Source organism: Apteryx rowi, unplaced genomic scaffold (genome assembly GCF_003343035.1).
Source record: "Apteryx rowi isolate R43461 unplaced genomic scaffold, aptRow1 scaffold_278, whole genome shotgun sequence".
Lineage (NCBI taxonomy): Eukaryota > Metazoa > Chordata > Aves > Apterygiformes > Apterygidae > Apteryx > Apteryx rowi.
In genome coordinates, this window is record NW_020449174.1 from 788,100 (window position 1) to 804,965 (window position 16,866).

General features: G+C 42.4%; 1 protein-coding gene across 9 annotated transcripts in view; it reads left to right on the forward strand.

Annotated features, from left to right (window-relative positions):
- The window catches only part of ALG9 (ALG9, alpha-1,2-mannosyltransferase), a 97,631-nt gene that overhangs the window by 7,167 nt on the left and 73,598 nt on the right, over window positions 1–16,866 (forward strand). For 8 of the 9 annotated variants that reach the window (XM_026068660.1, XM_026068667.1, XM_026068662.1 and 5 more), the window contains exons 9-13: window positions 5,380–5,502; window positions 7,425–7,579; window positions 9,304–9,433; window positions 10,152–10,299; window positions 10,603–10,732. In XM_026068660.1, the coding sequence (XP_025924445.1) occupies window positions 5,380–5,502; window positions 7,425–7,579; window positions 9,304–9,433; window positions 10,152–10,299; window positions 10,603–10,732 (686 nt within the window). Of the gene's footprint in view, window positions 1–5,379; window positions 5,503–7,424; window positions 7,580–9,303; window positions 9,434–10,151; window positions 10,300–10,602; window positions 10,733–11,423; window positions 11,500–16,866 lie in introns of all 9 variants that reach the window. The other variant, XM_026068669.1, reaches the window with a different exon arrangement.

Below are 16,866 nucleotides of genomic sequence, written 5' to 3' on the forward strand. Positions count from 1 at the left end.
TTGCTTGTTTGACAGTGTGTGGCCTGGGCTTTGCTGGCAGGTAGCATCTGAGGTTACCATAAAGGCGTTTTTGAGACTCTAGAGAAGGAAGAAAGGTTAACTCATTCCACATGCTTCTCTGGCAGTCCTGCTGGAGCCAGGGCAGGTTTGACTCACATCGGCTACACTTGATCTCCCTGCTTCTTTTTGACAATTGAATGGTAAGGAGAAAAAAAAAAATCCTTCTGACAATGACAAATGGCAGAGAGTCCAGAAAAAGTAGTGATAGTAATATTTAGGCTTCTGTTCCCACCTTCCTTCTATAAGCTCTTCATAGAGCTTATAAACATTTCCTTTCTTCTTTTTGGCTGAAGCAATATAAAAATTATCTCTACTTTCCAGAGTAAAGGAAGTGCCTTGCCTAAGCTTGCAAAGCGAGTCGGTAGCAAAGACAGGATTAACGTTTCATTCCATATAGTTTTTATGTTAGCAAAAATTCAAAATGGATGCAGACAACACCGTTTCAGACAACATGTAGTTAGACATGGAAATAATTGCCATAGAAGATAACTAAGCTGATAGCCTCAACAGAATTTAAAAAGGGGTTAGAAATATTTATGGATATCAAGGGCAGTCAGAGTTGTCATCATCAATTATAATGTCAAATTTAGAATGGGTGTTAAACCTTATGCTTCAGGGTTTAGGATAATCTCTTAATGTTAGAGACCAGGATGATATCTAATATACAGGCAAATCATCTGCCTATCATGAGATTCCCTGGTGCTAGCCTTTCAGGATACTAGGTGACCCGGATCTCGGGTCTGAATCCTGCTAGCAAAGCCAGAGTCTTTGTTCGGGAGCTGCCACTGCACTAAGCTGCTCATATCCTGTAGTGCTAGAGTTGAAGAGAAATAGGGCATCATGTTTCTAGTAGAGCTTGAGAGGGACATTTTGCTGGAGAAGACTTCAGGGAGCCTTAGGGCACAGGATCTCCAGCATCTCTGTAATCTGTTTCAACCCTAGCGAGGTTTTCCGGGAGGGATTCAGCAGTGATTAGTAGTGGAGGCTTTCTCCAGCAGTGCCCTGCAGGCTGTATTTGGAAGCTCACTTGAAGGGCTGTTTTGGGTGGTGCTGAGTGGTGATTTGTTCACTGTGCTGTGGCACAACAGTGATGGCTGCCGTGCTGTGGTTCTTCATCTCTGCAGGAAGGCTCTGAAGCCTCTTGCTGTGAATCTGCAGTGATGGAAACTCCAGGCTCTGTCTCTGATGGGGTTTGGCATGGGCTCATCCATGACCTTTTTGCACGCTGGTGCATGAATTGTTTCCAGCGTCCTCCAGGGACCAATCTATTCTGAAGTGTTTTATTCATAGTGACATTTGTATAACATCCTTGGGCTAATAAAAGAGCCTGCTGAAACTGCTCTTTAATGCAGTGTGGTCAGGACAACACTGCATGTTTAGAGAGCTTTGAAACGCTTACGAATAAGGAAAAATAACATTACCAGGGGAGATGAAAGGCTGGCAAATCCCTTTTGGCTTTCGAACAGGGATTTCCCAGCTTTCATATGATGGGAGCAAAAGCTGCTAGAGGTTGCACAGTCATCAACCTATATGTCCAATGTAATCGCCACAGTATCTTTCCTTTTGCCTGCAGACTGGAGTCCTAGAGGCAAGGCTGTATTTATTTCTTTTTTTTTTTTTTTTTTTTTTTTTTTTTTTTTTTTTTTTTTTTTTTTTTTTTTTTTTTTTTTTTTTTCGATAAACACCATCTGTGCAATGAATATTTCCCCTTGTGGTTATTAGGTTTTTATAGTCAAGGGAAAGTAGCTTCTAAGCAGATATCCCTAAGCCTGATTCTGAGACTTTGTGGTGTTTTTGTGTGCATATATGCGAAGAACACACAATTGGTGGCACAGTTTTTGTCCTGCTTCCTGTGATGAGAGTTTTGGCTATCATTTACAATGCGATGGCATTTTGGGAAGCTTTGTTCAGCTCAGGCTCAACCGTGACTGAATGTACTGGAGTTGGAGCTTTTTATATGACACCTTGCTCTGTTGAGTCCTGGTCATTAAGTAGAGTGAAAATAAATCAAATGCAGAAAGCAGACTGTTTATTATACTAGGACTGAATCAGACTTGTTTAGAATGAGGGCTGTGACTCATGATCAAATTATTGTGGCTTAATTACTGCTTAACAGCTGAACTGCAGGTTCAGTGTGTTTGCAGGCTTTTAGCCTGTGACAAATATTAGACAGGGCACCTTAGCTTAAGCCTGTTTTACAACATCTCTGTTTTGTCCTGAGCTGCCCTCACCATTGCTGTGGTCGAGCTGCAGCATGGTGGCTTGTTAAGCTCTGTAACCATTTCTGTGAGTTTGATTTCTGTAAGGGTTCCTGGAGCCTGTCACAGAGCACAAAGTTCGAAGCAGTTTCTGGCTCAGTGTCTGGCAGTGCTTCCAGTTGGTTCTTCCCAGTGTGGAACTGTAGTGCCATGAACTGCAACTGCATTATGGTTTTCTCCCTGCTACTTCCATCAGCCTGTCTTCTACAGCTCGCACTTGCTCAGCTCTAGCGTGTGGAATACTTAGAGAAAGCTAAATTATCTGTCATGGCCTGAAGGCGATGCTGTGGAAGCTTGTTCCCATCAGTGCTGTGCATGGAGAGTCCTTCAGTGTCCCTCCCCCTGCTTGAAGGACGTTGTCCTCGCTGTCCTCGGCCAGGACTTCTTGTATGCAATGGGGTTGATGTTTTTCATTGCAGTCCTTTCTCAGATCACCTTGAGTCTTTGTGGATAGCAAGAGGAAAAGCAGTTTGCCCAGGAGGTAATGAGACTGAATGTGAGTCACCACAGCGAACCAAGCCTGTGCTTTCTATATAAAACCCAGTGTCTGTGAGTTACTTAGCTTGCCTTGTGTGATGCACTGTTCTCCTCCCATTCGGCTCCCCCCCTCCAGTCAAAGCAGAAAATATGCCCTTGGAGAAGGAGGGGAGGTTCGAGTTTGTACTGCTTAAGGGCAGTTCAGTCACACTGCAAAAAATTCGAGGGGCTATCTGTTGCGTTAAAACTGTGCTTTAGACCAGCTGACCTCTTTTGTTAGCAGAATCCCTCAGCAAACCTCTGGGCCTTTAAATCTGTATCTGGATTGTGGAGAAGGTGTGCTTCATGAAGTGTCCTTCATTCCTGAGTTCCAGGCTGATGAGATCAGAGACTGGACTAGGGTGGGCCATAGTTCGTTTCCTTTTCTTTCCATAGCAGCCAGGGCAAGTGGAAAGGGAGAAAATGTGGACCCTGATACTATCTTTTAAAGATACAGGACCTGACTTTGCTATGCAGTTTAACTGGAACCACAAAGCACTGGGGAGTACCAATTTATATCAGTTTAAGAAGACTTTTATCTGATCCCGGCATCATCTGTGATACAGTGGTTGTATGTTTTAATAGTGAGAGTGGGGAAACAGGCTACAGAATTCAGTTCCAGTCCCCTTTTATATAAAGAGAGACCTTGGTGCTCTGTAGGAGTAGTTACTAGAGTGGCTTAAGCAGTGTTAACCCTGCCGTAAGTCCTTAGAAACCTATATTGTGACCCAGAACGGAAAAATCTGGAGGCTGAGAAGAAACCAAAGCACACTTTACATATACTTTTTCAAGATATCCCCTGGAAGATTTACAATAAGGTGCCACGTACTGCCTCAGGTTTTTCCTTCACAAACATACCCCGCTCCATAGCCCTGATTTAGTCCTAGAGTGACCTACTTTCTGCACGCATTCAGGATCTTCCTCACGGTGGGTACTTAGAATTGCAGGACTCAAAAATGGAGAGTCAGCAACAGAGGCTAGAGAAAGGGGAAGGGATGTTGGCACTATTGCAATGTTGCTATGCAGATAACTGTGTCAAATCTATCACCTGACATCTTCTTTCAATCTGCCATATCCTGTATTCACCCTTTGACAGGCTGAGAATTATGCTCCTGTGGGACTTGAAAGAATTACAAGGCAAATGGGGAGAGAGAGAGAAGGTGAATATCTAATAATTCACTCCCTATTTCCAAAAAACCCAACCCCATAACTGCTTTTTGTTTTCAGTGCTAATAGATAAAGGTTTCCTAAATGAACTTTGGTTGCTTGGACTGTGCCTTGGTAACTCCAGCTGCATGTTTCTGACATTACTAGTTCAGCTTCTAATTGTATTTAGTTGTAGGAGCTGCAGAGGTGTTGGGTTTTCCCTGCTGCTTTTCAGTTGTCTGATTAATTTCAACATGGACCCTTTTTAAGTGGCTCTGATTGCAGGAAATTGCTGCGGCATGTGACATATGTCACAACAGTGCAGTGATTAAAGCCCCCGCGTGTCATTTACCGACTGATTGAGCTAATCACACTGAGAAAGTGGCAAATGTGCAGAGAGGAACTGGCATTCCTCATTGTTCAGGATTTTAAGCATCTTGAGTTAAGAGTCCAAATGAATGACAGTTGGACTGGAATTTCTGTCAATTTGCATCCTTCCAGCTTGCAACCAACACCTGTCTGTGTGTGCTAGGAGGTGGAGTTGACTTGCTGCTGTTTAAAGCTACACTGTAGGAACAGATTGAAGCAGGGAATTTTTAAATAGTGTTGATTCCGAGGAAGTATCAAAACTAGCATCTGGATGCACTTTAGAGGAAGTGTCTTAGTTGGATGAAGTGTGAATGTGAACTCTTCTTTCTGTTGTTTAGTTTTAGTACATTTTCTAGTTCTGCCAGCATGGAGTATAAGATCAGCACTCCAGGGTAATAATGATCTCTTAACATCGTGCGCTTCTGGGTTATCCCTCTGTTAATTCCCTGCAGTTAGCAAGAATGATTTAGGAATAGAATTTCCTGGCTTTATCAGGTTCAGCCTCTACTTTCTTGCTGCATAGGCTTCCACAAGGCAAAGGTGAGTTCTGTGTCACAGCATCTGGCTCTCTGTTAGCCAAGGCTGATGTTAGTGACTTGTGATTCATGAGCAGCACATGTAACACTGATTATGACCCAGTGAAAAAGGAGAAAAATAATTCATGAAAAGGGAGACAATGAAGTTTGTAGGGTAGACATGATTGTAAGATATTCTGGTACTTTTGTATGGCTGTTGACCAGTTCCAGTGTCACTGTTATGCCAGTTTCGTGGGTGAGGGGCAGAACCATGCGACTGCTTTGAATTGGCTCAGACTCGTTCCAGGAGGCTGCATCTTCTGTCCAACTGTGAGGTCTTCTCTCGACATCCTTTCCATTCTTTGGTTTCAAGTTGCTTGCAGTGGAGAGCATTCATGTCTGCTGCTGACTATCTCAGTCTGTTTCAGGCAGAAAAGTAATGAAGTGACTGTAACATCCTGATCTCTTAAATGCTTGTGTTAAAAAAAAATTTGTTTCCCTTTCGCATGCTTTAGGTACTGAACCCTGGTCCTTCTATTTCATCAATGGCTTTTTGAATTTCAACGTGGCATTTATTTTGGCTCTGCTTGTCCTGCCACTGACTTGCCTCATGGAGTGTCTGCTCCAGAAATTTCATGGTGAGTGAAAGATGGCTGTGAGGGCTGAGCACAGACAGCCCAGATCTCCTGCAACCTTGCTAGCTGGGGAGAGCTTACCTGCTAGAGTGCAGCTTTCCTTTACTGGAAGTGAAACAAGGTTCAGGGAAAGTCTTTGGAATAATAGCAAAGTTCCTAGAGCTCATTACTCAGTTCAGTATTAACACCATGGTGGAGTTAACTGTGTAGAGAGACATGCTGAGATGTATCTACTTACAGGGCTGTCTACGGAAAGGCAGAGGCATGTCCCTCTCTCTTTAGGGATGGTCCCTTTGTTCCCTGCCTCCCTCTGCTGAAGAACGTTGTGTTGTCAAGGCTGAACTATCCAGACTAAGCTTGACAAATTGTACAGTACCTAACCTTCAGCCAGACATGCAAATACTTTAGAAATATCCCCAACAGAAATCTTAAGGGGGAAAGAAACCACGTACCCATTGTTGTTTCCATCTTATCTGCGGCTGGAGATGGTAGACTTTGGAGTAATATGGGGAACTTTTTACTAAGCTTTTCCACTGTTGCTTTTTATGCCACTGCCAGAACATTTGCTGCAACAGTTTGGGAGAACATAGTTGTTTTTCCTTTTTCATTTTTGGGGCTGAGCCTGCAAAGAGGCATCCCTTGGTCTCTGGTGTTGCCCATGTTGGAGTTGAACCTGGGCTCTTCTGTGCATTGTGAAAGGAATTTTTCACCTTGCAGGACTGAGTCCTGTTAGGACAGTCCATGCATTGGGAAGTGTCTCTGCAGGTGTGGATATACCTAGAGCAGAGAGAGGAGGTTCCCTAGTTCATTTTGGGTTTTCTCTTAAATAAATGACATTGGTTTAAACACACAGCATTTGGCAAATGGCTATGGAGAAGAAAAGAGTATTGGGGAAGCGTGAATTCTTCTCTGCCATTTTCCTGAGGAAGATTCATGGCAAATGTTAAGTGGCAGCAGCAGCCTCCAGGTTTATCAGTCCACTTAGGGCTCTGTTCTCTGATTTTTACTGGATACAAGAAACAATAACATCATAAATGTTGTCGAAAATGTATGCTAATGGGTGTTTGCTTATATCTGTTCCTTGAATATGACTGACATACTGTCAGAAACCAGTAAAAGCCCAGTAGGAGATCCTGTCAATGCAAGATTTCCTGCTGTTCACTTAGTGTTTTTGTACTTAACAGCAGGAGCCATTCTGCTGGGTGCTTAGCTCTTATTGTCTGTGAAATGCCTTTGGCTAAATTGTTTAACCCTGCTGTTGGGAGTAGCGAGGGGGGCAGAAAAGGGATTGAAAATTGTCAGGCACTGTGCAACTCTCCTCAGTGTGACTAAAATTCAGGGTAATTGTTGTTATTTTTGAATCAGTTATTTCCTGCGTTAAGCAGAAGGTACCTGAGAGACCTCTCACATGCTGTTATTTTTGTAATGAAGCAATGAAGGTTGTGGAAACATCAGTGACTAAACAACCACTTGTAAGTGAAAGGTAGGTCCAGAGGAGATTCTTTCTGATTTTTGTATGTGCAGCATAATACACAAAAGGAAATCTGGTACTTCTGATTACCTTTTTAGACATATCAATTCTTGAGGGATTTCTGTCTCTTTTTACTTGGATTCAGTAACTAAGTCCAATATCCTCTGCAAGTGGTGTCCTGAAGCTTGTCAAGACTGTTAGTATTTAGGAACCTATGAAAATTCTCCAATCAAACTTCTATAGTGAATGTTTGGACATGTTACTTGAATTATAGCAACACCTCTGCTCAGAACATGGGGTGTCTATGTCTGAAGGCTATTATTTGGGTCAGAAAAAATGACCTTCTGAATATAAAATATGGTAACACACCTGGTGAGTGTGTGCAAGAGGGGAAATAGGATAAACCTCCTACTCTTACCTTACTACTTTGCTGAGTATATATTTTTTTTTTCAGTTCAGAATCTGGGCCGTCCTTACTGGCTGACACTAGCTCCTATGTACATTTGGATCATGATTTTCTTCAGTCAGCCCCACAAAGAGGAGAGGTTTCTCTTTCCCATCTATCCTCTCATCTGTCTTTGTGGTGCTGTGGCGCTCTCTGCTCTTCAGGTAAGTTTTAGTAGGATGTGTTTTTAATGAGCTCATACCTTTAGGGAGTATAACTGTTAGCTGACTTTTGTAACATTGTTTTCCAAAGCTTGGGTACATCTGCAGAATGTCTGTGGCTGTGACACAGTCTGCAGTGTTTATATAGCTCAGCACTGTCCTGTGCATAGCTTGTCATCATCTGTCTCTAATCTGCTAGCTAGTGCAGTTTCATTTTCAGACTGTTTTTCATGGACAGGTGTTAAGACTCTGGAAGCAAAATGCACAGCAGTTATAATATTAAAGTGTGTGCATGTTGCTGCTTTTATGAGGTAAACCATAATCCTTCTGTACAGGTTAATGGAAGGTGTCTGGAAAACTGTTAGCCCTCCGTATGCTGTGATGCAAAAGCAAAATTATTTGGGATTTCCCTCCCTGAGTGGCATGCAGAATGAGCTAATCTAATAATCTTGGACTTCAGTGCAGACTTCTGAAGAGCCCAGCAGAAAAGATCAAATTTCATGGCTTTATAATGTGATCACATTAGGAACTTGTCTGGGATTGTATCAAATGATAAATGGTTGAGGATATTTCCTTGCCACTAATTATTCCATGGTGACTTTGAGTTGTTCTCCCACCCTGCAAGTGGGAATTTCTGATGAAGAGCAGTTGTGATGTTGCAGTGCCAACGCAATGTAACATCCAAGAGATGTCACAAGGATAAATAACTTGCCTGTAGTGCTGTGGATCCTTGGCCTGCTGTTGGGCTAGCTTTAAGGGGCAGGAATGTGTGTAGGAAATGCATTTTGTTGTATGCTGATAAGAATCCTTCACTGATTTGACAAGGGAAAAAGATCTTGTTTAGGCATCAGGAAATTGCTTTTGGCATTTGGAAGAGTCAAAAAATGTTTAATATATGATGATTAAAACACTTCATAGAGTAAAACATTCCAAATAAACAGGAGCCTTCCAAAGCTCAAAATTACTCATCTCTCCTCTGTGAAAGAGGTGCAGGAATGCAGTCACTAGTCCCTGTTACAGCCCCTTCCAGCTGTTCTGCTGTTATCCTCTGTCCTGCTATGCACCACTGTGGTTCCACAGGGAATCTCCTGGGTTCCCCACCAGCACTGTCAGCACCCCCCAAATCACTATCGCACCACCCTAGTCACTCATTAGAGCTATCTTGTCTCTTGATTTCCCTTTACTGCTGATGCCTTGCAACACTAGGCTCACAACACCCCAGGTGAGTTTCAGTCTTTGAGTTCTTACAGGTTCAGGCTCTGTCATGTCAGCAGGTTTATGGCTCTAACTGAGAATTGCTCAACTGTCAGAAGATCCATCAGAGGGCAACAGTTCAGGACCTGCCAAATATGGCTTTAGGGAACTCTGGTGTGTATTTCTGTCCTGCATATTTTAACACTGATATAGTTTTGTCCTGCATTCAGTATCCAGCTGAGAGTTTAGAACTGATTCCATACTAACAGTGCAAACTTGTCAGAGAAACTACTCCCTCGAACCACATGAGTCTGTCTGTTATGAGAAAAATGCAAACAAGTCAAGAGAAACAGAAACCAGATTAGGACAGGAAGTGAATAATCCCTCCTGCACAAAGGCAGGGCAGGAAAGAGGGACCAAGCCAAGCATCTGATGTAGTTTCTCATATTACAGTTTTTCAACCATATCAGAGTTTGAGTAACATCATATTTTCTTTTTTTCTTTTTTTCTTTTTTTTTTCTTTCTCTCTTCAGAAGTGTTACCACTTCATATTCCAGCGCTACCGCCTGGAACACTACACAGTCTCCTCCAACTGGTTGGCTCTGGGGACTGTCTTTCTCTTTGGCCTCTTGTCATTGTCACGCTCTGTTGCCTTATTCAGAGGTTGGTATTTTAGACTTGTCCTGTGCTTTTTGGGATATTGGTCTTGTCAAGTCTTAGGGCTTGCTGAAGTTGTGCTACTTTGGCTGTACCAACGTAGTGAAAGTAAGACAACCTTGGGAGTTTGGATGTCATTGTACCAGGGAAAGGAATAAGTTGTAGTGGTCACCCTTAAGGATTGATTAGATGTGTGTGCATATCAGTATAATTACATCAGTTAAAACACTGCTGCCCTTCACTTTCAGCCAGTAAGACTATACTGATACAAAATCTGTATCCAGATCAGTGTCTATGCCGATACTTAAGCTTGCAAACATATGATCTTACTTCAAAAAGCATTTTTCCCATGTAAAATTTGTGGTTAGGTGCATGTGACCTTCGTGGAGATGGATTAAATATGGTACTAAAGTGCTTTCTTGAATCAGGGCCATGCAGTGAGCCTTCCCACCTCAGCAAAGTTAGGCAGCAACATTTTTTACTGGATAGTACCCATGAACAGTCAGGATGGGAGATTGTCAATAAAGGTACTGTGGTAACAGCACCTCTGAAATGTGGGGGTGGGAAGGTTTGGAGCCCAGCCACTTTTTAGTATAGACCATTTAATTTATTCGATAAGTTATCAATTAGAAAATATGTATGAACATTTATTTGTAGTCTTTTGAGGTAAGTCATGCAAATATTGTCTACTTTAGCCTTGTTTACAACTTTGTGTCTTCCATAGGCTACCATGGGCCTCTGGACTTATACCCAGAATTTCACAGGATTGCYACTGACCCAACTATTCACACTGTGCCAGAGGGGAGGCCGGTTAATGTCTGTGTGGGAAAGGAGTGGTACAGATTTCCAAGCAGCTTTCTCCTGCCAGATAAGTAAGGCTTGATTTGGTGAGATCCATAAGCAGGGGCACTTCTCATAAATATTTATGGAAGTAACCTTCTGGACCTTGTATCTCTGTTGACACCAGCCTATCCAAAACACAGGATTCAGAGGTCTGGTGTCAACAGATTATGTTGGCCAGGAACTACTGAAAATATGTGATGTGACTGCTCTTCTGGCAGGGCTGTATGCTGTCAAGAATGAAATGCCCTTGGTTATATTTTTAGTTTTCTCCATGCAAAATCCTACCAGCTCCTGCAGTTTCCTGCTAGGCTTTCTAACACTGTTCTCTGTAGTTGGCAGCTCCAGTTCATCCTGTCAGAATTCAGAGGCCAGTTACCGAAACAATTTGCCAAGGGACCAATGGCAACGCGGATCATTCCCGCTGACATGAACGACCAAAACAGGGAAGAGCCGTCTCGATATGTAAGGATTACATTCCTGTTTTCTTTTCCTTACCTTACTGTATCGTTCATATTACTATAGTGCCTAGAATCATGGATCAGATCTCCCCATTTTGTGTCCTGGGGACTGTAGAGCTACAGAACAAAAATAAGTTCTCTGCAGCACTTAGCAGTTTCCCTGTTTATATGAATCTGGTTTCTGTTTGTATTTCATCTCCCTATTTTTCATTTAAAGAGGTTAAAAAAAAAACAACCAAGCAAAAGAAGTAATAATTCCTAGTTGTTGCAGTTTTGGGTTTAGTATGATGTGTTACTGTGCACACAGGGAAGTGACCCGAATGAGTAGTTTGAAATCCCCCACAGAAAATGTTTGTCACTGAGCAGGGATTGAAATTTTCCTATGTACTTTCCTTTCTTTTTAAATGTGAAGTTATTCATCATATTTGCAAGAGAGGAGAAGGAGCTTAATTTGGAACTTCATCGAAACAATTGCATCAGTGATTTCAATGGGAAGCTGTTAAGATAATGTATACCAGTATTATTCATTTGTTACTTTTCTTGGTTGTCTTGTGTTACCTAACCAAAAATAGCACTCACGTATGAATATTTTTAAATTATTGTCAGCTAACTACTTGTGAAATTACTTAGCAGATAAATTTTTAGTGGTGCACTAAATATCAGATATTTAGTCATCCTTCCTTTTCTGTCTTAAGGGGTGAATGAGAGGAACTGCCAAGAAATGCACAGTCCTTTTTTCATTCTCTCTCAACACCTTGGAGGATAACTTTGGTACGTTCATCAGTATTTAGGAAGCACTCACATGTAATGAACCAGGTCTCTGGTTTGCATGAGTGGGTGTAGCTTGACTGAAGACAGTGGACATGTGCTCATTTATATAGCTCATGACTTTGGTCTTTTACATGATGTACAAAGTAGCTGTGATCTGCTCTCAGAAGTGGGTAGTATGCAGTAGGGTAACAGAGGTGGAACCTATGTGAGTAAAAGCAGGGATGAATCGGCTGGGTTAAAGCTCTCTTATTTTGAGCCTCGTTACGTAGTTATTGGAAATGGAAAGGAGGCGTGTACCCACCTGAGAAAAGCTGTCTGCTGCAGTGCATTTAATTTACGAAATCTTTTAACTGTGGCATATTTTTAGCACAGACAGCTGGCTGGTGCACAGCCTGTGACTAACGGAACGAAACACACTTTTGTTTCATGGTTGTTTCTTAATGTCACCCTACAATTTTGTTATTTCTGATGCAAGAAAGAGGGCCTGGGACATGTTTATTTAGTGCAGTTAGAAATTAGCTACTTGATGTAAATTTTAAATGGAGTTTTAAAACAAACCTTTTCTTCTGAGCTGATAATAATGCTGGGAAAACAGGAGCTTCTCTAGAATTCAGTGAGCTCAAGGAGTGAAGGCATACCCAGATTCAAAAAAAAGGTCAGCAAGTCCTGGAAAAAATAGGTCCATACATAGCAAATAAATCTAAATAGCATGAGTCTGTTGGTCATTTAAAGAGGAGAAAACAAATGTTTCAGAAGGATTATCTGAGCCATAGACAGCTCAAAACCTGTTAATGGCTGGAGAAATGAGACTGATCTCTCAGTTTCRAGTGTAAATATCTATTACTGCACTGCTTGAAAATTGAGGAGTAAATCTCAGTGTTTCTGTTGCTATGGGACGCTGGGGAAAAGAGCGATTTGACCTTCTTGTTTTGCAATTCTTCTTTCCGTAATTGTGTTGAACAGCACTTACTTGTACTTGTCCTACTGGGAAGATGTATTTCTCTTCAAAACCACTAAGGAGGAGATAAAGAATATTATCTCTTGAAAAGAGGAGTCCAAGCAGGAGCAGTAGATTAGGTCTAAGAGCAGAAACACTGTTGTTAACTCCTGACTTCAGAGGGTTTTTTTTAACCACTTTATTTTCACTTCTTTTCCCTTCATCTCTATTTTGAACTGTAGCAATCACCTGAAGCCCAGTTTCATTTTTGAAATATGTGTTTGAGTTATTTCAGTAGAACATCTCTGTTTCTGCCCAGCATATTTTAACTTTATCTGTGGTACACCAGGCAAGCTCTCATCATGCTCTGTGTCGCTAGGCCAACATCCATCCAGGCACCAGTGAGAGACATGTAGTTGTAGAAATACAGCAACAGGCAGTACTCTGAGTTCTGCCTCTGTAGTATATTGTGTCTTCTCCTGTTATTTAGGATATGATCAAATCTAGTTCTCCTCTACCAATTACTGTAGCAGTTGCACCACCTTTAAAAAAAGGACTGGGGGGGGGGAAAGGAAAGATGAGAAGGGGATAGTACGTACTTTAGAAATTGCATGTAGCTCCATTCACTAAGGCTGATTTCTTCTGTCTACAAAGAAACACATCAAGGTACGTACAATCCTGAAGTCTTGTGTAAACCCTCAAATAAGTGTACGGATTCTGTGCTGGCCCTCTGATCAGGGTAAATATCATCCTTAGCTTCAGCACAACTTGTGAGAATGCAGTGTGCTCTACTTGGACTGGTAGAAGGGAAATCTGTCCATCACCTGACAGATAATTCATTTGCATTGGAGGTTCCAGCTCTTTTAGGGGGGAGCATTTAGAATTAGAGAAGTGAGATCTGTCATAGCTTGAGGCAGTAACTTGTTTCTCTGATAGATTCTACATAACTTATAGAAAAACTTGGTTAGTGGCTTGGGAGTCATTTTGCTAACAAGCCAGAACCTCTCTCAGGGTTGGAATGTTCTTCTCATACAGTGCAGAAAGTGGATTCAACATTCTCCTTAGCTGAGTTTCCCATGGTGCAATTTCATCTGCTGCTCAGTTGTGATGCCACTGAGACATCTGGTATCTCCTTAATTAAATTGTTTTCAGCCTAAATTGTAATAATAAACCCCAAAGTAGCTTCAGAAAGGGAATCCAAGCATGTCCAAGGAAGTTTGCGATAGACATTTGTGAGAGAGCAAGCTGAAATACGGGAAACCCTCAAGGAAGAGGTTGAGGCAGTGAGTCAAAACAACACCTAGTCATCCTGGAGAATGTTTGGCTCGTCTCAGCTACTTGGATTTAAGATAGCGTATGAGTAGGAGCCTTTGTAAACCCGCCTCAGGGGACCTTAGCTTTTGATTTGACTAATTTAGCTATAGCAGCCCTGCCTTTTTCTTCATGTTTTTAACATGACAAACTTTTGTTGTTTCCTTGAAACACCTGATCATCACATATCACCTCCATATTTTCCTCACTTGGCAAGATCTCCGCGCTGTTGTGTCATCACCAAGACACAACTGTATGTGTTGTGTTCTGCCATTGTTAATTGAAGGGAAAACTGCTGCTTGGGAGCGCTGGCCTCCTAAAGGCTGCATGCAGATTTTTCATGAAGATCTTGGGCCCTCAGTCACCAGCTGAGAGAGAGAGGGTTTTTTGTCTGCACACTGTTGACAGAATCTGATTATGATGGTGGGGCCACAGACCCTGTCTCCAGACAATAATTCAGCACAATGGTTTGCTTTTGCTGGCGTGTTTTTGTTGTTGTTTTTTGTGTCTTTTTTTCAAAAACTTGTAACCAGTTTACAGCAAGATGCATGATGGAAATTCTTAGCTTAGTACAAAATCTCCTTAGAGGTCACTTAGCCACCTCATGATTTCTCCTCCAGAAAATGCAGTGGACTGCTCAGTGGTGGGTGTCCTTGTTTATACCTGAGGATGGGAAGGAAGCATGTTAGAAGCGTATAACTGTCCTCCTGTTCATACAGTTGGGTGTTGAAATGCAGGCTCGGTGACAGCAGGGCATTTGTGAGGAGATGGCTGCAGCTTTCAGTTGCTTGCCAGTTTCCTTAGTGCTTGCTGATCTAATGGGGCTGGGATTAGATGGCGCAAAGCATCCCGCTGCTCTGACATCCCTGTCCTGCCGGGTGCGGGGAAGCTACAGACTGCAGCTGAGCTGTTGCAGTTGAAAACTTGATACTTTTCTTAAATTCCCGTGTTAAATCTCTTTTTCCTCTCTCCCTTGTATTTTACCTGGGAGAAACATCCATGTCACTAGTGAGACTAATGTTACAGTTTGCAATTACTTGTTGATGAGAAATTATGCCCTGTCTGTTCCACTTAATCCAAGGAAAGGCTCTGGTGGTTTATTATTTTGTATCTAAATGTATGTATTCTAGTTCTCTGATGACTCTCAAATCAAAACATCAGGATTACTGAAGGACACAACCAATAATTATTAGGATGTACTGCACTTCAATGGTGTCTTTTCTCAGAAATTTCAAAGCATTGGACTACATTTTAATGTAAAAGTTTAATAACACATTTGAGGCAGAAGTGGGAATCCTTAGTTCCTTTTCCCAGTTGGGGAAACTGGAGGGTCACAAGGAGGGATAGCAGACCAACAGAGCACCAGCACCAGCAAAAGACCCAAGTACAGAGGCAGTAACTGGTAGAACTTTCTTTGCTCCAATGGCTGAAAATCATTATGCCAGCAAAAGCTCAGCCATACTGCTGTACCCTGCATCTGTGAGAGGTTCATTTTGCTGGTGTATTGTAATGATGTGTTTACCCTGGTACAGTTTAGACAGGGTCTTAGACTCTGGACTGCTTATTTCATTTTTGAAAATGTGACTTATGTTTTTAGGTTGCTTAGAGATGATTAGATCTTCAACAGCAGGACAGCCTTTATTCCTAACTTGTCCTCTCCTCTAGACCTCTTTCTGTCTATGCAGAGGTTTCTGCACAATGTATCCTTTCATTGAACCATGTTGCATGGACCTTATCTCATAACTTAGGGTTATTATTAAAAGGAAATTTGTCCTGATAGGAGCTCAAGACTTCTTTGTAGCTGACAGTTCACATTTGTCTTGGCAGAGTTTTTTTCCGCAGCAGCTCGTGTGCACGTCTATATGAGAACCTGCAAGGGGTGGGGAGAAGAGGGCGGGAGGAGGGGGCCGTTAGCCAGGAAGGACACAACAGCATATAAATGAATAGTACAGTCTGTTCATATCCAAGAGCGCTCTCCTCAGCAGGAAGAAGAAGGCTGCATAATGCAAGTCTCCTGAGGATGCTGCCCATAGCTCGTTTAACTGGGAGGTCACACACATAATTCATTTCTGTGATGTTACTTCCTCGAATGCATTTTCATAATTTCGCAGAGTGTTGCCAAACATTTCTGTCAGGGCAGAGCGGTTACTTACGTCATAGGCAGCTGATAAAGGCATGCCTGTGCTGATACCAAGTCCACATGGTCTGAGAGGTGCAATGTGATGTCTGTCTGCTGCAGGCGAGACAGTGAGGGTCGGCAGTGCTGCAGGAGGGTTATTCATGCACAAACCGAGCAGGGTGCAGCGCATCTGTGCCAGGCAGTGAGCTCACTCTGCCAGAGCTACTTATGTTTTCCAAGATTCTGCTTAAGCCCTGGTGAACCCCAGCTAAACTTGTCACGAGGTGAGAACACCAGTGCCATGAGGCTTACCAAGTTAACAGGTTGGGGAGCTTGTGTGATCAATTATTGGGTAACCTGTATTGGTGTCTGTATGTGCTTAGCCAGATGTGCTGGAAATGTATGCAACTGATTGTAAAGGCACTTGCATAGGTGGCCTGAAAAATTATGTGAGGGAGGGGAATCTTTTTTGCTGAAAGTTGGCAGATGTGGTATTTCTTGGAGGAAGATAAGCAGCAGAGCATGAGGCACTGGCATGGATTTGTATGCTCTCTTGCAGCCTGATCTAGCATCTGCTCCGTTCCCTTTCTTGGGCAGTGGGTCAAGCCCTTATTGCCTGAACTCAACTGTGTATTCTTTTAGGGCCAGGACTCTGTTCTCCTTAGTAGTTGTACAGCACCGATACAAGGTGTTCCTCAGCAGGGTCTCTGGATGTTTATATGTTACAAACAGTTCATGATAACGATAAACAAGTGCTGAGTTGGTGCATTTCCTGGAATCCATATTTAGTATTCCTCTGGTTTGCAGAAGCGTTCCTGTGGATGTGCTTTGACTTAAGGTGCCCTTCTTACTGTTGGGCACACTCTTTGGAGTGGTATTCCTGAACTGCTGTGCTATGGCAGTGATAGGTGTAGTTATCCATGGATCGCTCTCAAAATGAGAGGAAGCTGCAAAGGTCTGTCCTTTTCAGAGTTTTCCTCAATGATTGGGGGAAAAAGGA